Source organism: Vulpes vulpes, chromosome 1 (assembly GCF_048418805.1).
Source record: "Vulpes vulpes isolate BD-2025 chromosome 1, VulVul3, whole genome shotgun sequence".
Classification (NCBI taxonomy): Eukaryota; Metazoa; Chordata; class Mammalia; order Carnivora; family Canidae; genus Vulpes; species Vulpes vulpes.
In genome coordinates this window covers 23,445,663-23,472,332 of record NC_132780.1, presented here as the reverse complement: position 1 = coordinate 23,472,332, position 26,670 = coordinate 23,445,663, and the positions used below count along the sequence as shown (strand labels likewise).

The window sequence follows — 26,670 nt, the reverse complement described above, 5'->3', positions numbered from 1 at the left end:
CAGTCTCATGACCCTGATGAGATCATGACCTGAACCAAAATAAGTATTCATTTCTGTTGGGTGCATACCAAGGAGTGGAACTGCTGAGTCACAGTTTACATAGATTTAGCTATAGTAGATACTGCTAAGGTTGTCAAAAGTTATTATTCATTTCATTTATTTTTAATAATTTATTGAAAAACACTATCACCATTTTATTCCACACTCCATTCATCACTGGATGCAGGCCAGTTTTACATTTTTAGCCATGAACAGTACTAAACCCATTAACAATACATGGTTGTATTGGTTTTCTATGCTGTTTAACAAATTGCCACAAACTTAGTGGCTTAAAACATCTATTTATTAGCTCACTGTTCTGTAGGTCATAAGTCTGGGAGACACTGGCTAGGTTCTCTGCTCAGAGTATCACAAAGCTGAAATCAAGATGGGCTGCACTAGGCTCTTATCTAGAAGACATTGGAATGATCTGCTTCCAAGCCCATTCAAGTTGTTGGCAGATTGTAATTGTGGTTGTAGGACCAAGGTCTCTGTTTCTTTGCTAGTTGCTGGCCAGGGGTTGTTCTTACCTTCTGGAGGCCACAGCATGGCTCCCTCTATCTTCAAAGCCAGCAATGGTACATCAAATCCTTCTCATGCTTCAACTCTTTTGGACTTCCTTTTCTGTCACCAGCCAGAGAAAACTCCATGCTTTAAAAGGGTTCATGTGACTGGGCCACACCCACTGGGATCATCTCCCTATTTTTTTTAAAATTTTATTTAGTTATTCATGAGAGAGAGAGAGAGAGAGAGAGAGAGAGAGAGAAGTAGAGACACAGGCAGAGGGAGAAGCAGGCTCCATGCAGGGAACCCGATGCATGACTTGATCCCAGGTCTCCGGGATCAGGCCCTGGGCTAAAGGTGGTGCTAAACCACTGAGCCACCTGGGCTGCCCTCATCTTCCTATTTTAAGGTCAACTATGCCATATAACATAACCCCATCACAAGAGTGATAGCTGATCATATTCACAGGTCCCAATTCTGAACTTCCTAATACTTGTTATCAACAGGTTTAGGTTTTTTAAGTAATCTCTACCCCTAACATGACCCTGAGATCAAAAGTCACATGCTCTTCTGACTGAGCCAGCCAAGTGCCTTACTGTCGAGTTTTTATTTGCTATTTTGAAGACTGAGCAATCCATGCATACCAAGCATAATGCCAGGAACAGGGTATGTGAACATGGTAGGCCAGGCCCCATCTTCATGGCACTGGTATTTCCCTGATTACTTCTGAGCATGTATGTTTTTTCTGGTTTGTTGGTAAAGTTTTTTCTGATGTGAATTACTGATTCATAGCCTTTATCCACCTTTCTATTAGGTTTTTAGTCATTTTCTTACTGGAGTTAAAAAATATTTTCTGTTGAATTGCTTGGTGTTCTAGGGGGAGGGGAGGACTTGGAATTGGCTCAAGGAATCCAGTGTTGTTTTAAGGCAAAAACAAAACTAAACTCCCATGCTCTCTAAATGCAACAATTACACTTTGGGAAATAATCAAAGTTGTATCCAAAGTGTCTGCTTGGGAGTGTGCATCACAGGTACTGGGTACCACTGGGAAGAACAATCTGGGGTTGGTAGAAAAGACAGTATAGGACAGAAAATAGAATTTTTAACCAGGCATTAAAATATGTTTTTAATAACAGGGAAATGAGGGAGTGAGAAGAGCACGATATATACAGTAGCTCCATAAGATTTATAAAACACTTCTGCATGTGAACACCTGGAATAGGTACTGCCATAGACAGTAGAACTAGGGGTCATTTACCTTATCTTTACTCTCTTGTACATTTCAGATTTGCCTAAATGAACACAAGCTACTTTTAAATCACATGGCCAAAGAGACATCTGTTTATAGACCCTTTTCTCAGACGCCACCCTCCTTGTCCATCCAAACTTGCAAAGGAAGTCCCTGTAGTGTCTACTCAAGCTAGGACTCAAGAGCTTAAAGGACAAGGAAACCAGGGAGTGATATGTGTGGTCAAGAAACAAAGTGGGCCAGTAGAACAGGACTGCTGGCCCTTCCTGTGGGTATGGCTGCTCTGTGGCTCCAGCTGCCAGGGAGGGGGAGTGGCACTGCTGATACTCTGACCAGTAGAAAGCAGAGATCAGGATTCTTAAGCAGAAACTTCCCATTGTAAAAGTGGAATTTGTTAAAAATCCAAAATGTGGAGAGTCATTAGTTTTCCATCTGCCTGCAAACAGAAGCAAGGCATGCTCTCCTGAGCTTTTTGTACCTTCCATATCAAGATGCAGGCCCAACAGCTTCAGGAGTGAAAAGGGGCAGTTTCTGAGCATCCACCTGGGGCCAACAAGATCCCAGGGGTAGGGACAGTCCTTAGGTCCTGTCTGCCTATATATCATAAGGTCATAGTTGGGGATCTCAAAATTTGGAAATCACCAGACTTAGGCAGTGGATTCCAACCCAAGCCTCACCAGGCGGTTGGGGGAGGGACAGCTTCTTTTATTTATACCCAGGTGGCTGTTTTGGGGAGACTGAAATACGGGCAGGGGACCCTCCTGGGAGCTCTGATTCATCAATGTCCTCTGCTGCCTACAAGTGTCCAGACAGAGGCTCAGCAGCCCTGGGAAGGCTGGAACCAGAGTACCAGGAACTGTGTCAAGCCCTGGAGGCTCCAAGGCCCCCAAGATGAGGCTGCCTTCTCAAGACACTCATGGGGCTTCGGGCTGGTGGCTCTTCCTGTGGATGACCAGCTGGGACTTCCAATCGAAGCCACGGCCACAGTCTCCACAGAAGTGGCGCCGCTGGCCTGCATGGCTCTTGCGGTGGATGACCAGCTGCGACTTCCAGCTGAAGCTGCACCCACACTCCTCACATGCATAGCTCCGGGGGCATGGGAGCATGCGTCGGGGGTGACGTGGTGTGCCTGGCTCCCGGGAACCCTGTGGCAGCTTCTGAGCACCACCCACAGCCAGCGCTGGTGCCTGTGTACCCTGCCCATCTGCATGTGTCCGGTGGTGGATGACAAACACCGATTTCCAGTCGAAGCCTCGGCCGCACAGCTCACAGGTATAAGGCTTCCTCCGAGGGACGCCAGGCTCCAGCCCTGCTCCCAGCACTGCCCTGGCAGACACAGAGGCCACAGACGGGCCCTCCCAAGTAACAGACCCCAAGCCCCGGGGTGGCTGGTCCTCTGGGCAGCGGGATGGACCCTCGCAGTGGCTCTCATTCTCATCTCCTGAGGGAAGGAGAGGTGATAGTCCCAGGTAGCTCAGTGCCCTTAACATTGGCCCACCCTCTCCCATGAGGCGTGTGGGGCAGACAAGCTCCCTTCCACCAGAAAACAGGTGGTTCAGGTCGCATGGAAAAACACTCACCCAGGTGGAGGCTTCTTAGACTCTCTGTCCCTGTACGCAATGCCCCTGGCTCCAACTCAGCCTGTGCCTCTGGCTGGGGGGCTGGTATTCCTGCTGGGGTGAGGGACAGTCAGGTAGCAGTCCTGACATGGGGGCAGGTGAAGGGCTCTTACATGTTAGGGCCAGGGGCGGGGGCCCTGGTGGATGATGGGGTGCCCCTAGGTAAGGAGCATGAATACAGGTAAGCACTGGGAGACCTGCATGGGAAAGGGCTGGGAAGCGAGCCCTACAACCAGGGCAGTATGCAGACAGTAAAAGAGGGGTCATGGCTGGTCCTCACCCAGGGAGACCACCGTGCCGTATTTCTCCAGCATTGCATCCCAGTACAATTCCTTCTGTGACGGGTCCAGTAGCCCCCACTCCTCCTGTGGGGATGCAGCCCATCACTCTTGGTGCCTGTCCACTCCCCCATCCTCTGCCCTGCCCTGCAGTGCCTACCTGTCCGTGTCCCTGGTTACAATCTTACTAATTACCTGAGGGAACAGGCAGGTTATTACCTAAGGCTCTTCTGCTTGCTAAGGATGAAGCTGAGAAGGGTGTGTGAAGGCTGGGAAATGTGAAGGCTGGGAAAATAGGGCAGAGAGGAGCTGTCCTTCATCTCAGTGTTAGGACCTGTCCCCCTAAGAAGCCCGCCCCACTCCATATTCTAGCCAGGCAGCTGAGAACCCTTGGATAGGTTCTGTGTGGAAGTGACTGTCCCTACACCCTTGCCTTGAACAGTGCTGCATCAAGAACAAAAGGCCTGGGGACCCAAGGGAACCTAGCCACCTCTCCCCAAGCCTCTGGTTACAAAAGTAACAGAGATCCTCCCTGGGGGAGCTGCTGAGGGCTATCAGCATTCCTCGATGTGGTGACCTGGCTGCAGAGAGGTTGAAGGCAGAAGGGCTTACATTAGGAGGTACAGCCATCTCAGGGCTCAGATGATGTGTGTTAATGGGGTGGTGGGCTGGCTCCTGCCTGTTGCCGAGGGTGGGCTTTACCAGGAGATGCACTCCCTGTCCCTGGTGTCTGCTCTCTTTGTCTCCCAAAATCCCATCACGTGCGCTTTGCTGGGATGGGAAAAATAATCCTGACAAACAAGCCACGGCAGGTCCACAGACAGGGAGGTGACAGCCACATGAAGCCACAGGTGGAATGCTGCTGGCTGGAGGCTTTGGAGGGTGTGGCCTGCCCACCCAGCTGTTTCCCACTGTGCCATCAGACTGTGGAGGGAGCCTGGAGGGACTTTTTAGCCTCCAAACACATCTCAACCAGATCTTCCACCGGGAACATTACCCAGTGGAGTAGCTTAGGAGCTAAGTTGCTGGGAGAGGACAGGATCACTGCTCTCCACACTCAGGAACCAAGTACTCCAGGTAGCAGGGCCTCAGCCAAGCCTTGCTGCCCCCAGCTGGTCGCAGCCCAGAGGATGGATGGCCTCTGAGGAAAGACTCAGGAAAGAGGTAGCTGCAGGTTATTTCCTAGCTATCTCCATTCTGATCTCAGGTGTGCTGGGGATACCAGACTGTGATGTGTTGTAGCTCAGGCTTTCTGGTCAGAGTTCTTCATCTTGACCTCTCCCCACTTGCACATGAGGGTTCAAATCCTCATGCACCAGCTTAAGACTGCTGAGAGCTTCAAAATCTCCGATTTCTCTGTAATTGAGAAAGCCAATTCCTACCAGTTCCAGTCACTCTAAACCAGATTCCATGGCCTGAAGCCTCAATTTTTTCCCCAATTTTAGGGAGACCACCAGCCTGTCCCTGTCTCCCAGGACCTGCAGTTGGAGCTCTGATACCAACTCCATTTTTGGGCAGCGAAGAGCACAAAGCTGTGGCCAAAAAGCCTGAAAAACTAACGAGAGCAGAGTGGCCACCAAGGACATACTTCTACTGGCTGCCTGTACCTCCCACCTAGGGCTGCTTACCTGAATCCTGGGTGGGTGGAAGGATGTGGAAGTTGGTTCCCTGTGTCCAGGGTGTCCCTCTTGGGACTGGGCTGGATTTTGGGGGCTGGAAGGTGCTAGAAAATGAGGCAGATGAGAATCAGAGGCTGCTCATGTGAGCCACAGTAGATGAGGTGGTGTCGGTGCTGCAGCCTTGGCCTTCCTCTGCCAATAGGCAGGAGACTACTGTGTGTGCCAGTCACATAGCAGGCAAGCAGCCCTCCTGCCTCCTGAGAACCCAGTTCTACAGTCTGCAGTCTTTTCTGAATCCCCATCCCATTGGGGGACATTCACATTCCCTCTAGGAGGCCCCCCAGCACAATTTCTCCTGGGATCCCCACCCTTATCATGGATGTCCACACAACCCCCAAGAGCCCCCCAGACCTTGTGTGGCTCCCATTCTCACCCATCTCCTGCCCATCAGCATCTGGCTCCTCCTTCACACTGCAGCTAAGCTGGGCAGACCGCTGCATCTGAGTGTCCTGTGATCCCTCCCCAGAGGTGGCACTGAGGAGCTCCACTGTCCCTAAGGGGTGGGATCTCCCCAAGGACTCCTCTGTCTTCTGTGCTGTTGGGAGCACCACTTGCTTCAGGACATGGGCTGTGATCTGAGGGGGAGAAATAAGTTACAGGGGCTCTAATTTTGCTTTGTCCCTCCAAGAAACCAATACTAGCCACACTCACCCAGCCCAGCAGCTGCCCAGGGTCATGCTGCAGGCCCTCAACCAGGGCGACAGCCTCCTCAGGGCTGCCTGGCCGCTGGCCCCGCACCCAGGCCTGAATCTCAGGAGGCAGTGTGCCCAGAAACTGCTCCAGTACCAGCAGCTCCAGCATCTGCTCCTTGGAGCATGCCTCCGGTCGCAGCCACTGGTGGCACAGCTCTCGAAGCCGGGCCAGGGCCTCACGGGGACCTGCCACCTCCTGGTAGCAGAATCCCCGGAAGCGCAGGCGTGCTGCCTCAGGCTCCTCCAGGATGGCCACAGGATCCACAGAGGGCAGGCGTGGGCGGCCCAGTGGGGATGGCATTGTACTGGGTGTCTTCCTGTAGCCAACAAGAAGGACCTGCAGGAAAGGAGTGGTTAGGGTGCAGGCCAAGAGGCCATGGCCAGGGTTGGGCAGACAGGCCCAGCCCAGGGTGCTGAGGCTGGTTGTGGGAGGGCCTTGGCACAGGGATACACGAGGCTGGGAATGCTTTGTGGAGGGTCACAGGAGCTGGCTGCTGACAGGAGCTAAAGGCAGAAGAAAACCTTGTGGATGAATGCTTTGGAGGCAAGTTGTACAATGGAGCTTCCATAAAACTGCAGGAATTGATGAAGAGGTAGGCAAAGGGAGTCAACAGAGGATTCTAGGATCTGACTCAGGAGCCAGGGAAAGTGACTACAGAGAAGAGAGGGGAGTGATCAGTTAGGCAGGACGTTGAGGGAGAGGCAACCAGGGACCGGGTGAGACCATCACTGCCAGTGAGCGGAGGCAGTGAAGGTGAGAAGAGGCATAGGCGGCCGTGCGGGCTATGGTGGAGTGTGTGTCCCCATCATCTCCAAGGAGTCCAGATATGTTGACTGAAGTGAGCAACCCGAGGGCCAGCTCTAAGTATAAGGCACGTCTGCGCCATGGGTCGAGGCAGGGGCAGCGCGGACTCCGGGACACCGTGTTCGCTGACCCACAGCGAACTGTGAATGGCTCGCCTCCCGCACCAAGCATGTGAAAAGCAAAACAAAGCTACGAGTTGCGCGCAGTCGTGAGCGGACACTGTGCCCCTGCCGTCCAGACGGACTGGAGTGAAGCAAGCCCACTTGGGGGACCTATTAGACCAGCCAGACCAGGCCTGACCACCTCCCACCTCCCCACCCGGCCCTGGAGTCGGTCTCCCAACAAGCAGGGGAAGGAAGAGGTCAGGCCAGAGGAAGGGGAACGCAGCTCTGAGTGAGAGGTGGAGCGCGCAGCGCACGTCGGGAGGTACTTTGGAGTACTAGGAGCACCGGGCGGCCGGGTCCCCAGGGGGTGGAAAAAGCTGCGCCCCGCCCAGCCAGGCTGGCGCTCACCTCAACCTCGCCGCCGGTGCTAGGAGACCACTTCCGGTAAGGGGTCCTGCCCCGCCCGCCCCGCCGCGCGGTGCCGCGGCGACTCCGCCCTGGCCAAGGACGCGCCGGCTTAGCAGGACCCGCCCCCTCCCTTAGGACTACGTTTCCCGTGAGACTCAGCAAGCAAGGACGGATGCGGCCTCCGCCAGCAGATGCTCATCTCCAAAGGCCTCGCACGGCCGAGAAGAGCTCTCTTCCTCTTGGAGGAATCTGAAGAGTCGCAGTTTGGGGGCTCCCTCCCCTCATTGGCGACCACTCTTCCTTTATATGGAAGGAAGGAACCCTAGACTCACCAACGGCCGTGATGGACGGTATGTTAAGATCCTGCGCATGTGCAGTGGACCCGGAGCCTATTGGCAAGTGTGGTGAATGGGGAGGAGCGTGACCTTACGGCCATTCAGAGCTAGCACCCCACCTAGGCCCCTCCCCAGCGCTCGTCTTAGAGGCTTCGTCCTAGTTGCGGAGCAGTCTTCTTGCTAACCGGTAGAGGACGCCCAACCACCTCCCTCTGTTTCCAAGGCAACGGACAGAGCGTCGCCCGGTCCTCCAGGGAGGCCGGAAGTGACTACCAGCGTAGTGTAGTTCGGCGGAGACTCCTTCCAGGTAGTCCCAGGAGGAAGCGGGGTCCAGCCCGCAAGGCCGGCCTGATCTGTGGACAACCCCGAGAGTGATTCCAGCGAGGATGGAGCTGGAGTCCTTCATTCGACCTCTGGACATCGAGAACAAGGACCAGGGTGGGCACTCATTTACACATGAGGAAAATATCCCATGATCAATACCCTCAGAGTCTCGGACATCACTTCAGATGTCAGTACTGCAAAGTAAGGGATGAAAGTTTTTGTCCAGCTTATGGGACGCCACTAACCTTTTACATCGGGTACCAGGCCTAGTAAGAGTGATCTTCAGTTTACCTCAGTATATGCAAGAATCACTGTGGGAAAGGGGTGCTTTGCTTCCAGAAACCAAGTAGCTGAACCATCCCAAACTGCATATGCCTGTTTTGATTTCTTGTAATCCCTAGCAGCCAGCACTTCATGAAGAGCAGTGGTCTTACCTGCTGATTGGAAACTCTGAGTATCTGCATGGCTGGGGCCTGTCTACTCATAAATGCCGTCAGTCAGAGCTGTTTTATGGAGGACTTAGATTATTTCTCTGAAACTGTACGGATTCCCCACAAATGACTCTTCCATCATCCACTATATGGAGAAAGCTGTTGCTCTAACAGCTTTAATAGCTCTACCTCAGTCATCTTTTAGATCTCTCCTCCCAGGGGCTGCTGGTTTGCAATGTGCAAGCCTTCTGGATTTATGCAGTATAAGCCTGGTGGGACCTGTCTACTTACACAGTGCCAAGTCAGTATTTGACTTTCTCTAAATCATATCCCACATCTGCATCTGCTTCTAATTCCAGAATGCCATTGCTGTTGCTGTTTCACCATCCTCATACTTGTGGGTTCATATTTTTAAACAGTCTCATCTCTGTCGCTTCCGTGGCTTTTGGAACCAAATGAAATGCTATGTGTCCAGTCCACCATCTTGACCCAGAGGGCTCAAGGGCACTTATACACTCAGCCTGTTCAGGATTAAAGAGATGGACTAGCCTGACAAGACAAGGCTTAACATGACCACAGAAGTTTAGAGGATGGTAATGTGACACCCAAGACACCAGGGAAGGCAGGTAATCATTGTTACTGTGGGCCACTGACAAGTCTTAGGTATTGGGAGGGGTGGACTTGAGAATAGAGGAAGTGAGGGATCAGAGGAGCCAAGCACACAAGCGTGAAATTCAATGAAGTGGGGAGGAGACTGATGGGGAGATGGCTTAGGACATCAAGCCCAACTCAAGGGGTCATAAGAGCTCCAGGAGCTTCCATCCAAGATGCAGGAAAGGTTGCATGACTTGCTGAGTACCCACTTGGTGTTTTGAAGATGCCTTTGCTCCTGAATCCCATTGGCTTCCTAGACCTATCAGTCAGATGTTTGCATTTCACAGCTTTGTAGCCTGAGGCTGTTAACTACTCAAGGCACATTCAAGGAGGCCCTTCTGAGGGAAGATGTGGCTGAGGCCAGGGTGTACCAGACCACAGGAGAAAGGATGACTTGGGGGGGGGGGGGGGACGGGGGCAGGGTAGTGGCTCAGAAGTCTGTAAGGAACTAAGAAGCCTGGCACATAAGACCTCCATCTAAGGGTCTTTGGGAGCAGGTCCAGCAAGTCTCTCGTCCTTGTAGGAGCTATGAGGTTCCAGAAATGAGCCTGGCACTGCTGGGAAGATGGGAGTGAGAGAGAGCAATAGGTCTGTGGTCACTGTATATGGCACACGGCTGCCAAATCTTGCAGCTGGTGGGATAGAAGACTCACCAGGCTGGACTCCATATTTCTAGCCAATTGGTGACCCCACCACTAAATCCCCTGGCCTGGACCATAAACAACTCCTATCCAGACAGAGGCCCTGTTTGGGGACCCAGGCACACCACCCAGCCCAGACCTCCTTGGATACTCCTACACCTATGACTACCAAGGGGATAACAGGTATCCCAAATCCTCAGTGGGCCTCAGACTACACATCTACCCTTTGGTCTTTCAAAGAGACATGGGACAAAACAAGGTCCCTGTACATTTGGGAAACACACTGAAGGCATGTATGCATTGTGCTAAGATGAAACAGGCATCAGACTGTTACTGTGCACGTTTGAAAATTTATATATGAAAACCTCTCTGGATTGTGTTCTTAAACCCTTCTGAACCATAATCTGGAGGCTGGGAGGGAGGGCCAAGGCTGTGCACTTCCACACTGCTGTGCAAGGATTTACATAATATACGTCCATTCCAACTTCTACTTTTGGGTCTTCTCTTTTTTGTTCCCAAGAGTCCACTAACATCCCTGGGAGTAAAGCCTCAGGTCACGATGGAAGCTGGTCCACTGAGAGCCACAGGGAGAAACCTGGGCCCCATCCCACCCATCTGACTCAGTGTCCCAGCCATGTGGAGGTGACCCACGATGGGAGGGTGCACACACATGGCCTTAGGGAACGGCAAATCCCCTTTCCACTTGAGGCAAGAGAACTGGTGGACACCTGTCCACCAGACTCTGCAGAAACAAGTAGTCCCCTCTGGTCTCCTCCAAACCTGTTATGATCACCTCTTCTCAGGGCAGTGGGGATATAAAGGCTCCTGTAAGGGAGCCTTTGGTAACAGAGGATGTGGCCAATCCTGAGGCTTGGATGAGAAACTGAATGGAAGAGCATGGCTAAAGAGCCATCATTCTTGATGTTGGTCTCCCTCTCCTCAACTCAGGGCCCTCTACCTCTGCTTGCTCCACCGACTGTGGGAGTTCTAGGTGCAGGTAGCCAGGCCTGGCACCACCCAGCTCTCACACTGGCAGACTAGAGCATGGATGCCAGAGCACGGGGGCAGAGTGCTGAGCTCAGGATGCTGACCCTATGGCCAGGAGCCATGTCCTGGCTCTGCTGTGTGCAACTCACATCCCCTCTCTCTGCCTCAGTTTCCTCATCGGAGAAATGGGGTACCAACCACAGCAGCCACCTCAGGGGTGGCAATGGGCACATGTTGGCCCTTATCAAGATCCTGCCTATCACGGTCCTGCAGATACCCTCGGTAGGCCTGAATCTCTCTCCCTCCCTCCTTCCCTCCCTTTCTCTCCCTCCCATTCTTTTCCGGAGGTGGAAGCTGAGACTTAGAGCCCAAGGCCAACACCAGACAGCACATGACGTCCTACCCCCTGGGTCTGCTCACAGGAGGCCTTGGATGAAGTGAGGTCTTGAAGGAACATCCTGAGGGTCAGCATGGCAGTCACTGGTGTACAGACGTGGGAACCTTCTAGGACCACCTCCCCAGCACTCCAGCCCTCCTCCTCCTCACCTGAGTACCCACGTCATAATAGGCATGAAACAGCACTCTGCCAGGTCTCTGCCCTACCAAAGTCCCAGCATCCACACAGCCCCCTGATAATTCTGCAGCCTGACCGTTGGGATGACCTGTGGCTGAAATGGCAAACATCATCACCATGTGCAGATGGAACCACAGTACACGGCCATGTCTTCCCCAAAATGTGGATGTGTGGGCGACACAGGTGTTTAGACAACCAGCTGTGAACTCAGGCTTCAGCAGGCTTTGAAACTGTGGCTGGACCTGAAGTGGGAGTGGGCCCAGCTTCCCTCCCCAGTGAACCCTCTGATGATGCTCCCAAAGAAGGCCTGGCCTGGGGGCACAGGCCTGTCCCACGCCGCGGTTTCCGCACAGGTTTCTCTCCTGTGTGGATCCTCTGGTGGTGGAAGAGGGCTGGGCGCTCTCGGAAGGCACGGCCGCAATGTGTGCATACAAAGGGCTTCTCACCCGTGTGGATGCGTCGGTGGCTGAGCAACACTGCGCCCTTGGCAAAAGCCTTCCCACAGTCCCCACAGCGGAAGGGCCGCTCACCCGTGTGCAGTAGCTGATGCTGCGTGAGGTTAGAGCTGTGACTGAAGGCACGGCCACATTCTGCACAGGCAAAGGGCTTTTCGCCTGTGTGCACACGCTGGTGCTTGAAGAGTGAGGAACCCTGGCTGAAGGCAGCACCGCAAAGAGCACAGGTATAAGGCTTCTCACCCGTGTGAGTGCGCTCATGCTGGATCAGGTGTGAGTTGCGGCAGAAGCGGCGGCCACACTGGGCACACGCGTAGGGCCGCCCACCTGCGTGGATTTTGCGGTGCTGGCTGAGGTTGGACCCATGGCTGAAGGCCTTGCCACACTCGCTGCAGCGGAAAGACTTCTCAGCTGTGTGTATGCGCTGGTGTCTCACCAGGGAGGAGCTATGCCTGAAGGCCTTGCCACAGGCTGGGCATGCATAGGGTGTCTCACCACTGTGGATGCGCTGGTGCTGCGTCAGGTGTGATGTCTGGCTAAAGGCCTTGCCACACTGAGCACATTCATATGGCCGCTCCCCAGTGTGGGTGCGCAGGTGCTTGAGCAGGTCGGAGCTCTTCACGAACACTTTGTTGCATGCCCTGCATTCGAAGGGCTTCTCCCCTGAAAGGAGGCCAGTGCCTGTGTGGAGGGCCTTGCCCAGCTGATGCCAGGTCGGGGGCTCCTGGCCAGCAGGGAGTCCATGAGGCTTGTGGCTAGCTGTACCCTTACCACCTTGCCCAGAGGTGAGACCAGCCTCAAATTCAGGAATTTTGGGGAAGGCTCTCCCAGGGGCCTCCCGCCCATATGGCTTCTGACCCCCACATGCCCTCAGCTGCTTGCCTGGCATGGGGCGGTTCATAAGGGCCTTCTCCCTGGGTGAGCTGTCCTCAGCCATCCTCAGTGGAGAGGTCAGTCTGAGGCTCACACTGGCCTCCCCACTGCCAGGACCCAGCAGGAGCCGTTCCCAATAGATTACAGATACCCCTGTGGGTTTTTTCTCCTGAGAACGGGAGATGCCCTGCCAGTCCTCCAGGCTTTTCCCACGATCACACATGCCAGTGAAGGGAAGGACCCTTGTAGGCGCTGGACGGGAGCCATCATGGAGGGCCCCTGGCAGCGCTGCTTCTCCAGGAACCACCCTGTCGTATGCCAGATGACGGGAACCTGAAGGCACAGAAATGGTGGATCCTGGGTCATCCTGGCCAGAGGGGATGGTTGGGGCATGCCTAGTGGTCATGCAAAGGAATGCTGAGGACTGGGTGGTGTGCAAGCTGGGGAGAAAAGCCGTGGCCAGATACCAGCGTATGTACTTCACTTCTGTCCCAGGGGACTCCTCAAGCCTGCTTTTGTTCCTTACACAAATAGCTACCTGATGCTATAGGCCCTACTCTCAAACCCTGTTCCTGCCTGTGACCCCACCCCCACCCCACTGCCTCTCCCATAGTGTGGCCAGTGCCATGAGTGTGAGTCACAGACTGTCCTGGTAAAGGCTGTGGCCCACTGCCTGGCATGGGGTACCCTGGGATCTCCCTCCCCCTTGATGGGCAAGCCAAGGCCAGAGTCTCCAGGAGTGGCTGATGGTATAAGGAGGACGGGAGGGAGTCAGGCAGGAGGTGGGAGATGAGAGCCTCCAGGAAGGCAGGGAAAGGGGACAGAAGCGTGGCGGCAGATGGGCCCAAGCTCACTCCCTCTGAGTCCCCACTCACCAGGGCTGGCCTTCCTCTGAGCATTCCTGGCTGGCATCACAACTGTCCCACTGAGAACCCAGGGTTCCTCGCCACGCTCAAGCTGCATGACTACCCGGGGTCGTGACGCAGAGAGCCCTGTAAGAAAAGACAAGCAAGTGAGGGGCTAGGCCCAGCTCAGGACAACCTACCGCCCAACAGATGGCAGAAGTCAGGGCTTTATGGGGTATAGATGGTGTCATCTGTGCAACCAAGAAAACCACACCACATGGCAAGACTCACAGGAAGAGTTCAATGGTCCCTGTGAGGAGAACCGTGTTGGCAGCACCAGATGAAAGGGGCCGAGCCTGGACACAGAGGCGCCACAGCGGCACAGGGACACTCAGCCAGCTGGTATGAGGCTGCTCATAGGCCAACAGGAGATAAGGGGTTAGTGCTGGCAACAACAGAGCTTCCCATGGAAAACCCAGGGCCTTACCCAGTGAAGCCACAAGTGCGAAGTTCTCTAGCATCACGTGGCAGTACAAGGCCCTCTGGGCTGCATCCAGGAGCTCCCATTCCTCCTGGGAGAAGTACACGGCCACATCCTCAAAGGCCATCAGGCTCTACAACAGTGGGCGGGGGGGATGGACACGATCTAAGCTATGGCTGATGACAACCCAGGACCCACCTCCCTGTCCCAAGGGCTATCTTTCCCAATATCCCTCAGAGGCTTACCTTGCTCCCCCTACCCTCCTCTCCCCAGGCTCTGCAACTCTGCAGATGTAACTTCCCTCCTCTTTCCTAAACCCTACCTGTCTAGGCCATAGATGCCTTCTCGGCCTCCTGACTGGCCACTTACACAAGGCAGGCAGAGCTAGCTCTCGGCCTTCAGATGGCTACCACCCCAAAGGCAGGCCCAGGTGCACACTCATGCTCCAGCCTTTGCACAGACTGACCTCCCCAGACATACCCTTAACTGTTCCTGGAATTAGCAATTGTACAAGTCCCAGCTATGGACCCTGCAGGACATGCCCATGCTCGCAGGGATGCCCCCTTCTGCTGAACTTGCCTGACATCCCAAGACTGCTCCTTCAGCATGAACGACTGGCCGGCTGATCCCCTCCAGTCACTACAGGAGGGGCCCCAAGGATCTGGTGGGCACACAGGAAGCCAGTTCCACCCTCCCTCCAAACTATGGTCCCTCCCCCATTTCCTTGGCCTAAACCCTGCCTTCAGCCACCAGCCAAGCTCCACCCCCCATCCTCCACCAAGAGCCCCAGGGGCTACCAGCCTTTCTTCATCTCCCTGGAGTGCTACCCATCCCTGGCCGCATCCACGAGATTCCTTCCTAAGTTTGATTCCCAGGCCTTGCCTTGGCTCAGAATGTCAGGCCCCTATCCTTAGACATCTGCAATTCCCGGTCCAGACCATACCTCCACCCTGGGACATCACAGACTCCCTGATCTTACTCCGCACCCTGCTTTCCCTTCAAATTCCTGTTCCTGTCTACAGCACCTCCGTTCCTCTGGGTGCTCAGGCCAAAAAACTTGGGACTGTGCTACACTAGGGCCACTGGCTCACACGCCACACCTGAGACCTCAGACCCACGGGAATCCAACCCCTTTCCCGTCTCCGCTGGCCCAGCGTGCCTGCAGCAGGTGCCGTCTTCGGCTACCCAGACTGTGGCAGTGCCTGCTCCGTGCACACGGCCACCCCCGCTCTGCGTCATTTCTCCGCCAAGGAAACGGTGGGATACTTTAAAAATCCTAACTTAAAGCACGTCCAGGCTCTGTTCGATTCCTCCCCGGGCCCCGACGCAACTCCTCAGCCTGCTATTTCTCTTCCTTGCTCACGTCTGGAAGCTCAGTTCCCGAAGCACCTAGGCTCAGTCTCCCCTCCCAGCTTTTGCACGCGTGGGACCCTCTGCTGGGAACTTCCGTCTACACCTCACTCCTTTGGCTGCCAGAAGTGGGGATCTCACACGTGCACGCTCCACTGGCCTGAGCCCCCGGGCCTAGGACGGACCGGGAGGGGAGACAAAACGTCCAAGTAAAGTCCCTCCCTGAGTCGAGGTGCCTCGAGGAGGGAGCAGGCGGTTGGTGGTCTTACGTTTCTTCTACTCACCTGTGCGGGCTCTGTCAGCGCCGCGGTCGCCATCAGAACCCTTGCTTGAGGACGCGCAGAAAGCGACGCACAACGCGACGTCCCGGCTCCAGGTCTCAGTCTTCCCGTCGTTCGAGGGCACAGACGCCCAGGACGCCGCCGCCCCTGCCGCCCGGGGGTCGGAGAACACGTGACTCTGGGCACCGCCCCACAGCCTTGCGGGGCGTCCCAGGCTACACCCGGAGAAACCCAGGCTCGGGGGACGCGACCGTCGCCCACGATCACGGCGTGCGCGTTGCGGCCCTCCGCTCGCGCCTTCCTCGCAGCCCTCGCCTTGGGTCTCCAAGCCTCTGGAAAACCGACCCGGGCCGGTCGCGCCTCAGTCCCCGACACCGGTGTGGCCCCACGCCCGGCAGCAAAGTGACAGCCCCCGGACGCCGGAAGTCCAGCCTCCGCAAGCCGTCATTGGCCCCATGAGCGCTGCGGACGCACGCGCGGCGCCTTCTGGGAAGCGTAGTTTCCGCCGGCTCGGCGGCCAGTCCCGCGGTACCCTTGCCCACGCCTCTGGCGACCGTCAGGCATCTCCGCGCAGCGCTCTGGGACATGGGTTCCCGCAGGCACGACCCTGCTTCCGTGGGCCCACGCGCGTGAGGTGGGGAGTCGTCCGGCTGGGGGGCCTGCGCTCGGGGTTCTGGGATCCCGGCGTGCACCCAAGCGGCCGCCGACACTAAATGCTGGACGCGCAGAAGCGGAAACTGCTGAGGTCCCGGGAGGCGACCCCAGCCTGGGGCTTTAAGGACAAAGCCCAGTGTCGTTGCGGGCGGGGTGTGTGCGTGTGCGAGGGTTGGCGCTTTGGCACCGAGCCTGGCAGTGCCCACCCGAGCGCTGCCTCTGGAGGCCTGGGCTCGGGTTTGGCCTCTCTGTGTCCTGTGAAGGGTTAATATCACTTTTGCAGCCTCTACCCCAAGGGCTGCAAGCCCCCAGCCTAAATTTTTCTTGAGTTTGAATTGTTCTCTGAGACGTCCCTAAGCCATCTGTTTACCTTACTAAACTGGACCGCGCAGAATGTATTTTCCCAGACTTGCTTGTCTTTGGGTCGTCTGGGTGTTGTTGGCACATCACGATATTGATTCCTCGGTGTCTTTTCCTCGGGACCAACCTGAGTGTCTGTCACACCTAAAAACAAAAGGAAAGGCAGTCTCTGCACACGAGTGACTGCTGGCAGAGAAGAAGAGGTTTTCCCTCTGTTGCTCCACTGGGACGATTTGGTTTTTTTCAGGGTCGGTAATCTGCATGCATAAGGTGGTACAGTCATGTTACCCACCGCATATTACCCACTGTTTTAAGGAAATATGGAATTAATGTGTGTCAAGTTCGTTCATTATTCCTGCCTCCTTCTATATGCATCTATCTCCACTATAGATGCTCGCTTTGAAAGAGTTTAAGAAAATCTAACATATTAAACTCGTGACTTATTCAGAAGCTTAGAGGCATTAACATTTCAAGCACTGTTTGAATGTTTGGAGACATTTAATTTCTTTAAAACTTCGTGTTTTAAAATTATCCCTATAACGTGTAATTAGTTAGACTAGAAGGATCTTGATTGCCTACTATTTAGAGAAATGCTAATTGTTTGGTAAACTCACAATTTAATGAATTGGAAATGAAATAAAAATGGCAACAAGTCGTCCTCTGTACACAGAGTAGCTCCATATCCCTGATTCAGATCTCACCCTGAACAAGATTGCACTGCCAGGTGACTCGCGGTGGGGGGTTGTGGGGGGCATGGGGAGGGTGTTGTCTGGGGCCGGTGGTGGGGCCCTAGCTAACCTGGCTGGACTTCTGTGAACCCCTGTGTCCTCATCTGTGAAACAGATAGTAATAAGCATTTGCATTGTGCTGAATTGTGCTGAGCATCCATTCTTTCCTTGGCTGGGTTGAGCCTGCTGATGAGCCAGTTGAAGGCACTCTTCATTACTACTAGTGTTTTCTATCTCTAGCCTTAACTTTTGATCTTACCTTAGAGTTTCCATCTCTCTGCTTACATTATCCATCTATTCCTGCATTTTGTCTACTTTTTTTCCACTAGGACCCTTAACATCTTAATCAGTTATTTTACATCCTGTGTGATACTCCCAACTTCTGGGTCCTATCTGGTTGTCATTCTGATGATTGTTTTGTGTGTGCTCAGCCTGTTTTTCCTTGCCTTTTGATATGCCTTGTCATTTGTTGTTGAAAGCGAGAATTATGTTTGGTAACAGGAACAAAAGTAAACAGGAGGTTTGGTAATATGGATCAAAGTAGGACTGTACTTAATGTTTGTTGTAACTATGGGTGCTAGAGGCTTCAAATTCCTCTAGTGGTCTAGTTTTTGTCTGTTCTGTAGACTTTGTGCTCTGGTAAGTGTTCTTCTCCAGAGAGAGTCCGTGTCTTGCATCTCTTTTAGTGGTAATCCTCTGTTACACTGGAATTCCACTGATGTGTAAAGGGTGAGAGGGGAGAGGATCATACTAAATCTTCCAATGAATCCCAATCTTTAGTAGCACTGTGTCTGAGGAGCATATCTCCACCACCGTAGTTTCTTTCTTTCATTTTTTCTTCCTTGACCCCAACTGCCTTCCCTGGCTACAGCATTCTCAAAGTATTTGCTAGAAGCCCTGGCCCCTGCTGACTATGATCTCTCTCACTTAGGTGAGAGAAGAAGGCTAGAGGGACCTGTAGTGGGAGCAATGCCCTTCACCCAGCTGGAGATGGCTCTAGCAGCTTTATTCCTGGTAGTATATGTCTTTGTAGGGAAAATATGAAATCTCATTATTTCATGAGATAGTTATCTTTCTGGTCATATGGAATCTTGTCTCATGTAATGGGAGCAATGTCCTTCACCCAGCTGGAGATGGCTCTAGCAGCTTTATTCTTGGTAGTATATATCTTTGTAGGGAAAAGGCTCTGGGTATATTTCATGATGGTTATCTTTCTGGTCATATAACACCTGCTCTTCCCCTGCTCCATGCTAACAGCTGAAAAAACAGAGACATGCCAGTTAACTGAGTGCATATTGGACACAGCCAGGATGGAGTTCATGGGGTCACTGCCCAGGGGACAGGAATTAGGTTTGACAGCCCAGACTGGGAGACTCTGCGCAGGTACAAGTACAAAGTGACATGATAGGTCCCTTGCTCACTTATCTGTCTGGGAAGTTTGGTACAGCCTTAGCCTCTGGTGGCAGAGGAGCACCATGTTGGGCAGCAGGTCTTGGTCTTTGGAAAGAACAAATGAATGTCATCAAATAGCATGTTAACAAGGCATTTCAAGGACATGTGACCAAGTGAGGACACAATAAGGGGACACTGGTGTTGGGGGACCTGAGAGAAAGAGATGAGGGATGAGGGGAAAGGGTGAGATATGAGGTCACAGCAAGGGGCTGGGAATCAGAAGAGACCAGCAGAGTGGGAGGATGTTCTGCAATGTCTAGTGTTTAAAAAGACACAACAAACCCAAAGGGAGTAATTTACTTCCATCAAGACAGCAAACCAAGACACAGTTGAACCAAAGTACCTAAGTAATACAATGTGTGTAGGTTCCTTAGTGTATATGCAAGCTCCCTATCTCCACACCCTAATACACTGAATAAAAAGCCTGCTGGGCGCCTGGGTGGCTAAGCTTCTGACTCTTGATCTTGGCTCAGGTCATGATCTCAGGGTCTTGGGATCAAGTTCTGTGTCGGGCTCCATGCTCAGCAGGAGTCTGCTTGTCCTTCTCTCTGCTCCTCTCCCAGCTTGTGTTCTCTCTCTCAAAAAAACAAAACAAAACAAAAAACAAAACAAAACAAAACAAAAAACCTTCCTGTACTAACCCTACCGGTACACAGTGCCCTGGTTCCTTACTTATTTAGTAACAAGTAATTAAAAAGTTCTTTAACACTTCCTTGGGTTGTGTTCAATTTAATGCACGCTAAGCAGTGAATCCCTTGAGTTCGGTTACACTTTGACAAGGTAGCATACTTGTGTACAAACAGTCCAAGTGGGATCTTTTTTGAAATACAGGCAAGCCTCTTAGCATGGGATGCATTCTTACAGGCCTCACCATCCACAGTTAGGGACATGCAAGAATTATTCCCTCCTAACTTTGTGAAGAGAAAGGTCTACACTGTTTCGGAGTGGCAGAATCAAATGAGATGTTCTGTATCTGGTGTTTCCAAGCATGTGATTTCCACATGCTTCAAACTTGCATAAAATATATGCACATGTCCAGCTGGATGCAGAATGCAATATGGAGGGGGGCTACCGGGGGTGGCTCATTCAGTTAAGCATCTGACTTCCACCCAGGTCATGGGTGGAAGTATGGAGCCCCAAGTTGGGCTCTCCTCCCCGTTCAATGGGGAGTCTGCTCTTCCCTTTCCCTCTTCCTCTGTCCCTCCCCTGTTCATGCTCCCTCTCTCTCTCAAATATATATATGCAAGTTGGAGGAAGAGGAGTCAGCTTAGGCCCAGGGTAGGTCAGTCTCACCTAAGTTTGCAGGTGGGTTCCTCTGACCATAACCTGTGTGATAATGGGCCCCGATGTCCCCTGTCTGTGATTTAAGTTTCTTCACATCTAAAATACTGGACTAAGAATGCACAACTCCAGGTTGTTGGGAGTATTCACATTCAGCTCCTGTCCTGGGCAGCCTTGCATTAATGTTGGGCACCTCTGTGACTTGTGGAAATCACCACACCTGTCTTGGGCCACATCCCTAACAGTGTTACAGCCTTCTGTACCTGGGAGTCAGAAAGTGCCTCTAGCCACCAGCATCCTCTCACACTCCATCCTAGTTCAGAGGGTTCCATTCTTGACTGCTGCAGGAATCATAACCTCATTTGCTCCTACCTTTCATCTCTCAGGGCAGCTGGCTGCTGGATTGGGAGGTGATTTGGAAGCTGGCACTGCTGGCCATATCCAGGTGTCCAGCCTGGTCATAGGAATAGGGAGAGGGATTAGCCCAAGCCCCTAGACCAAATTACCTGGCACCAGGGTACTTCTGGTATAACTGCATGGCAATACGAACATGATACATGGAGCTTTCTAATAGCAACACTAAAACAATGTATCAATGAGTGTCATTTTTCCTATTCAAGGGAAACAAGAGTGTGAGTATCTAGTACCTCATAAAAAATGTAGCATCTTTCAAGCTGCATTTTTGGGGGGGCCCAGAGAATTCAATGACCTTTTTCATGGTCCATTTTGTTTTAGATAGTGTTAGTAGCTTTTCACATATTCACTCATTTATACCTAAGGACTCCTGTGAGGTGGGTACAGTTGTTGCTGATGTGTACCTTTCCCAGGACCCCTCTGGAGCAATAGTGTGTCTGGATACCAGCTTGCTCTGGGATTCTTGTCCTGTATTGCTGCCCTCTTCCACTTATGATCCATCAGGATAAAATAGTTATGTCACTGGCCAGCTAGGGTGAGTTTGAGGGTCTTTGAAAGGAGAGGGATCTTTAAGCACATGACTAGCATTTTGATTGCTAAGCCAGCCTCTTCACTGACACAGAATCACCACAGCCCCGGGGATCCCTGGGTGGCTCAGTGGTTTAGCGCCTGCCTTCGGCCCAAGGTTTGATCCTGGAGTCCTAGGATCAAGTCCCACATTGGGGTCCCTGCGTGGAGGCTGCTTTTCTCCCCTGCCTCTGTGTGTGTGTGTGTGTGTGTGTGTGTGTGTGTGATGAATAAATAAATAAAATATAAAACAAAAAAAAAAGTAAAGCAGGCAAAGTTTTAGTAATATATACATTCCAAGGAAGAAGCAAGGCAGTCAAGAGAGACAATGGCCCCAGATACTCTAGTGTGTGGGCTTATAACAATTTTTTTCTTTTGGTGATTCCTAGGGTCATATCATTTGAGTGACAGGCCTGGATTATATAATAATTAGCCAACTAAACATGTCTTTTCCCATGATACATTCAAAATGCCTACATAGGGATGCCTAAGTGGCTCTCTCTCTCTCTCTCTCTCTCTCTTAAATAAATAAATAAATAAAATCTTAAAACAACAATAACAAGAAAACAAACAAAAAAACCAAAATACCTGCACCTTAGGAAACCTCAACATTATTTGTATTTTAGAGACACAGGTCAGATAAGGACAAGCAGCTACTTTCTACACAAGTGCAACCAGCACACACACACACAAAAAAACACTTAACTCTTCATCTGCTGGGATGCTGTAACCAGAAACTGATGGTTAGATAGGTGGAATAGGGTGATCCCTGGGCAGGCCTGGGTTGGGGTGGGGCTCTTGATCAGGACATCTAAAGTCTGTCCTCCTGTTGCTCATGCCTAGATTGTGCCTAACAGGAGCTGTGTATTTCCTCTGCTTGAATTGTCAGGAAGTATTGGAGTTTTCCTTCTGGTCACCAAGGATGCTATATTTAGACTCAGAGTGAGGTATAACCCACTTGCACTGTGCTAGTAGTCCCTGCTGAGTATACTGAGGGACTTGAATGCATTTTCCTTCCCCAGGAGGAATTTATAATCACACAACTTCATCTTTGCGAAATAGAAGATTTTGCCTTGACTGAATATTGAATTCCGTAGTTCAGTTTGGACTGGTGCAGCTAGCCTCTTAAGCTGTGGCATACCCTCAATGTCTTTGAGGTTCAACATATGCCTGTCCTACAGCTCAGCAATTCTTTTAGGGATATATCCATAGGAAATAAAAGCACAAGACCACAAAAATCCTGGTACATAACGGGGGCCTGGCTGACTCAGTCAGTAGAGCATGTGAGTCTTGAACTCGGGATCTACTCCCTACATTGGGTGTAGAGATTACTTTAGAATCTTTTTAAAAAATCTTTAAAATATCCTGGTACATGAGTGTTCATAACACCTTTATTCATAACAGCTAGAAGTTGGAAACAACTCTGATGGGTAAAACCAGTGGGTGGAATAAACATGTAGTAACATTTCCTACAATGAGGTACTATTCCATAATAAATGAAGTAATGGTATAGGTTACAACATCAATGAATCTCCCAAAATTATGGTGAGCAAAAGAACACACACACAAAAGGTCCATTTGGGATAAATTATTCCATTTATATAATATGTTAGAAAAGACAAAACTAACCTATAGTGGCAGAAAGCAAGTCCTTACTAGTTGTCTGACACATGGGTTGGAGATGACTGAGGGAGAAGTACACAAAGTGAACTTTAGATGTGGTGAGAATGTTCAATATTTAAGTATGTCATTACATAGGTGTATACATTTGTAAAACTCACTGACCCATACACTTAAAAGAGCATTTTGGGGCATCTGGCTGGCTTAGTCGGTAGAGCATCTGACTCTTGATCTCTGGATCATGAGTTTGAGCTTGATGTTGGGTTAGAGATTACTTCAAAAAATTAGAAGGAAAAAAAATTAGAAGCATTTGGGGCATCTGGATGGCCCAGTCCATTAAGCGTCTGACTCTTAATTTTAGCTCAGGTCATGATCTCACTGTTGTGAGATCAAGCCGTGTGTGTCAGGCTCCATCGTCAGTGGGAAGTCTGCTAGAGATTCTCTCTCTTCCTCTCCCTTTGCCCGTCTGTATTGCATGAATAGAGGTTTCTGTGATTTTTTCCTGTGTAACGAACCACCTCAATCTGCACATATGCAGGCAGGTTAAAGAATGTTGTTTATGAGTAATGTTGTGTGCTGCATGAATAACTAGTTAGTTGACATTAGCTGGCCTCTAGGTCAGAATTGGCCCCTCTATTCCAGATGCCAAGAGCTATAAATTTTACCTTGTATCTCCTCTGACTCTAGGCTGGGTGGGCCCCCCAGAATGGAATCCAGCAGACAGGTATATATGGTCTAGGCTCCTTGAAGATGTAAAGACATGATAACATAGAAATACACCCCACTCCAAAGTGCATGTAGGCAAACATGTTTAATTTCAGTACTCATCATTTTGCCCTATAAATATGACCTTTATGGGGATGGTCAGTTGGAAGTCTCACCTGAGGGGAGGATGCTCCACCCAGGCCTCTTAGTGGGGGCTCCAGCCTGGCTATCTCCACAGGACTTCCTTAGCTAATGAAGTTGAATATTGTAAGTACTCAATTTGATGTAACTTTGTCTTATTCTCCTTTACTGCTTACTATTGCCCTCGTCTATGCATAGATTTCCCTTTTCTTCTTTCTTTCTATTAGATTTTTATAATATTAATAAAGTACTTTTGCCTTTTCAAACTGAGAGTATGGCTGCCATGAATCTTTTTAGAACACTCCCCCCAATACTAAATCTTTTTTAAAAATTAAAAATTAGGCTTTTTTGCAACAGGTTTGCCACCAGAACACAGGTGTCGTGAAAACCACTGCTAACCCTAAACCAAAATGGGAAAGGAAAAGACTCACATCAACATCGTCGTCATTGGACACGTAGATTCGGGCAAGTCTACCACTACTGGCCATCTGATCTACAAATGTGGTGGGATCTACAAAAGAACTATCGAAAAATTTGAGAAGGAGGCTGCTGAGATGGGAAAAGGCTCCTTCAAGTATGCCTGGGTCTTGGATAAACTGAAAGCTGAACGTGAACGTGGTATCACCATTGATATCTCCCTGTGGAAATTCGAGACCAGCAAGTATTATGTGACCATCATTGATGCCCCAGGACACAGAGAGTTTATCAAAAACATGATTACAGGCAAATCTCAGCTGACTGTGCTGTCCTGATTGTTGCTGCTGGTGTTAGTAAATTTGAAGCAGGTATCTCCAAGAATGGGCAGACCCGTGAGCATGCCCTTCTGGCTTACACACTGGGTGTAAAACAGCTAATTGTTGGTGTTAACAAAATGGATTCCACTGAACCACCCTATAGCCAGAAGAGATACGAGGAAATCGTTAAGTCAGCACCTACATTAAGAAAATTGGCTACAACCCCGACACAGTAGCATTTGTGCCAATTTCTGGTTGGAATGGTGACAACATGCTGGAGCCAAGTGCTAACATGCCTTGGTTCAAGGGATGGAAAGTCACCCGTGAAGATGGGAATGCCAGCAGGACCACGCTGCTTGCAATCCTGGATCGCATTCTGCCACCAACTCGTCCAACTGATAAGCCCTTGCATCTGCCTCTCCAAGACGTCTACAAAATTGGTGGTATTGGTACTGTCCCAGTGGGACGAGTGGAGACTGGTGTTCTTAAGCCTGGCATGGTGGTCACCTTTGCTCCGGTCAGTGTTACAACTGAAGTAAAGTCTGTTGAAATGCACCATGAAGCTTTGAGTGAGGCTCTTCGTGGGGACAATGTGGGCTTCAATGTCAAGAACGTATCTGTCAAAGATGTTTGTCATGACAATGTGGCTGGTGACAGCAAAAATGACCCACCAATGGAAGCAGCTGGCTTCACAGCTCAGGTGATTATCCTGAACCATCCAGGCCAAATCAGTGCTGGATATGCACCTGTGCTGGATTGTCACACAGCTCACATTGCTTGCAAGTTTGCTGAGCTGAAGGAAAAGATAGATCGTTGTTCTGGAAAGAAGCTGGAAGATGGTCCCAAGTTCTTGAAATCTGGGGATGCTGCCATTGTTGATATGGTTCCTGGCAAACCTATGTGTGTTGAGAGCTTCTCTGACTATCCTCCTCTGGGCCGTTTTGCTCTTCGTGACATGAGACAGACGGTTGCTATGGGTGTCATCAAAGCAGTGGACAAGAAGGCAGCTGGAGCTGGTAAAGTCACCAAGTCTGCCCAGAAAGCTCAGAAGGCTAAATGAATATTATCCCCAATACCCGCCACCCCAGTCTTAATCAGTGGTGGAAGAATGGTCTCAGAACTGTTTGTGTCAATTGGCCATTTAAGTTTAATAGTAAAAGACTGGTTAATGATAACAATGCATTGTAAAAACTTCAGAAGGAAAGGAGAATGTTTTGTGGACCATTTGTGTTTTGGTGTTTTGTTTTGTTTTGTTTTTTGTGCGTGTGGGCAGTTTTAAGTTATTAGTTTTTAAAATCAGTACTTTTTAATGGAAACAACTTGACCAAAAATCTGTCACAGATTTTTGAGACCCATTAAAACAAAAGTTTAATGAGAAAAAAATTAAAAAATTAGAAGAATTGTATTTATTTATATATTTTTAAAATTTTTATTTATTTGAAAGAGAGCAAGAGAGAGGGCAAAGGGAGAGGGAGAAGCAGTCTCTCCACTGAGCAGAAAGCCCAATGCGGGGCTTGATCCCAGAACCCCAAGATCATGACCTGAGCCGAAGGCAGATGCTTAACCAACTGAGCCACCCAGGTACCCCAGGAGAATTTTATCATATGTAAATTAACGTGTTTACATAAATGACGTCAGCATTTATAAAATCAGGAGATTCTACATAAAACCCATACCTCTGTCTTTTCTTCAACATCAGAATACTCAGCAACTGTCTGTTGATCCATTTCTGTCTGTATACATTGGGAGGGCCAGTCCAGTACCAGCAAGAGCTAGAATGCAATGATGGCTATTAGTGCTAGCAAGTCTGGCCAGGTGCATGCTCTCAGGCCATTAGTTACTGCCTTCGTGATGGCCGCTGAGCAGAAGACAGAGGGAGGCAATGGGAATTTCAGTTATTCCCTCCTTCCCTCTCTCCCTCCTCTTTCCTTCCTTCCTTCTTTCCTTCTTTCCTTCTTTCCTTCCTTCCTTCCTTCCTTCCTTCCTTCCTTCCTTCCTTCCTTCCTTCCTTCCTTCCTTCCTTCCTTCCTTCCTTCAAGTAGGCTCTATGCCCAACATAGGGCCTGAACTGACAACCCCAATATCAAGAGTCACATGCTCTACTGACTGAGCCAGCCAGGTGGCCCAATTATTTCATCTTTATATACATAGGTCTATAGATCCTGGAAGCTTTGCACACCCCATGCAGCATGACAATGGAGCAGGTGAGTCCCTTTTTTTTTTAATTTTTATTTATTTATGATAGTCACAGAGAGAGAGAGAGGCAGAGACACAGGCGGAGGGAGAAGCAGGCTCCATGCACCGGGAGCTTGATATGGGATTCAATCCCGGGTCTCCAGGATCGCGCCCTGGGCCAAAGGCAGGCGCCAAACCGCTGCGCCACCCAGGGATCCCAGGTGAGTCCCT

At 50.9% G+C, this 26,670-nt stretch overlaps 2 protein-coding genes and 1 long non-coding RNA gene across 11 annotated transcripts; 1 reads left to right on the top strand and 2 right to left on the bottom strand.

Annotated features, from left to right (window-relative positions):
- Positions 1-155: 155 nt before the first annotated feature.
- Positions 156-7,867, bottom strand: ZNF446 (zinc finger protein 446). 7 transcript variants are annotated; one of them, XM_025984378.2, is made up of 7 exons: positions 7,710-7,867; positions 6,020-6,397; positions 5,742-5,943; positions 5,318-5,412; positions 3,692-3,776; positions 3,373-3,462; positions 156-3,233 (listed from the first exon to the last, which is right to left on the bottom strand). In XM_025984378.2, exons 1-7 carry the CDS (start codon positions 7,746-7,748, stop codon positions 2,707-2,709), a joined length of 1,416 nt encoding a protein of 471 aa, XP_025840163.1. In that variant the 5' UTR covers positions 7,749-7,867; the 3' UTR covers positions 156-2,706. The 7 variants fall into 7 exon arrangements, with proteins under 7 accessions (XP_025840163.1, XP_072578519.1, XP_072578542.1 ...); XM_072722418.1 differs by having other exon boundaries at positions 3,373-3,465; positions 3,692-3,773; XM_072722441.1 differs by having other exon boundaries at positions 3,692-3,773.
- Positions 7,868-10,092: 2,225 nt separating this feature from the next.
- On the bottom strand, positions 10,093-16,340 carry ZNF324 (zinc finger protein 324). Of its 3 annotated transcripts, XM_025984367.2 has the most exons (4): positions 15,612-16,340; positions 13,984-14,110; positions 13,527-13,643; positions 10,093-12,984 (listed from the first exon to the last, which is right to left on the bottom strand). In XM_025984367.2, the coding sequence occupies exons 1-4, from the start codon at positions 15,642-15,644 to the stop codon at positions 11,531-11,533; spliced, it is 1,731 nt and encodes a 576-aa protein (XP_025840152.1). In that variant the 5' UTR covers positions 15,645-16,340; the 3' UTR covers positions 10,093-11,530. The 3 variants fall into 3 exon arrangements, with proteins under 3 accessions (XP_025840152.1, XP_072577394.1, XP_025840153.1); XM_072721293.1 differs by lacking the exon at positions 13,984-14,110 and having other exon boundaries at positions 15,612-16,037; XM_025984368.2 differs by lacking the exons at positions 13,984-14,110; positions 15,612-16,340 and adding an exon at positions 13,788-13,906.
- LOC140594151 (uncharacterized) lies at positions 16,141-24,992 on the top strand. The gene is made up of 2 exons (XR_011994660.1): positions 16,141-16,242; positions 23,888-24,992. It is a non-coding gene; the product is annotated as an uncharacterized lncRNA (long non-coding RNA).
- Positions 24,993-26,670: the final 1,678 nt, after the last annotated feature.

Coding starts and splice junctions, on each gene's coding strand:
- ZNF446 (XM_025984377.2), bottom strand. CDS start 7,748: ATGCGCAGGATCTTAACATACCGTCCATCACGGCCGTTG. Junction 5,413..5,741: donor TGCTGATGGGCAGGAGATGG/GTGAGAATGGGA, acceptor CTCATTTTCTAG/CACCTTCCAGCCCCCAAAAT. Junction 3,466..3,691: donor CGGCACGGTGGTCTCCCTGG/GTGAGGACCAGC, acceptor CCCTCACCCCAG/CAGGAATACCAGCCCCCCAG.
- ZNF324 (XM_025984367.2), bottom strand. CDS start 15,644: ATGGCGACCGCGGCGCTGACAGAGCCCGCACAG. Junction 14,111..15,611: donor CGCTGACAGAGCCCGCACAG/GTGAGTAGAAGA, acceptor CCACTGTTGTAG/AGCCTGATGGCCTTTGAGGA. Junction 13,644..13,983: donor CGCACTTGTGGCTTCACTGG/GTAAGGCCCTGG, acceptor CTTTTCTTACAG/GGCTCTCTGCGTCACGACCC.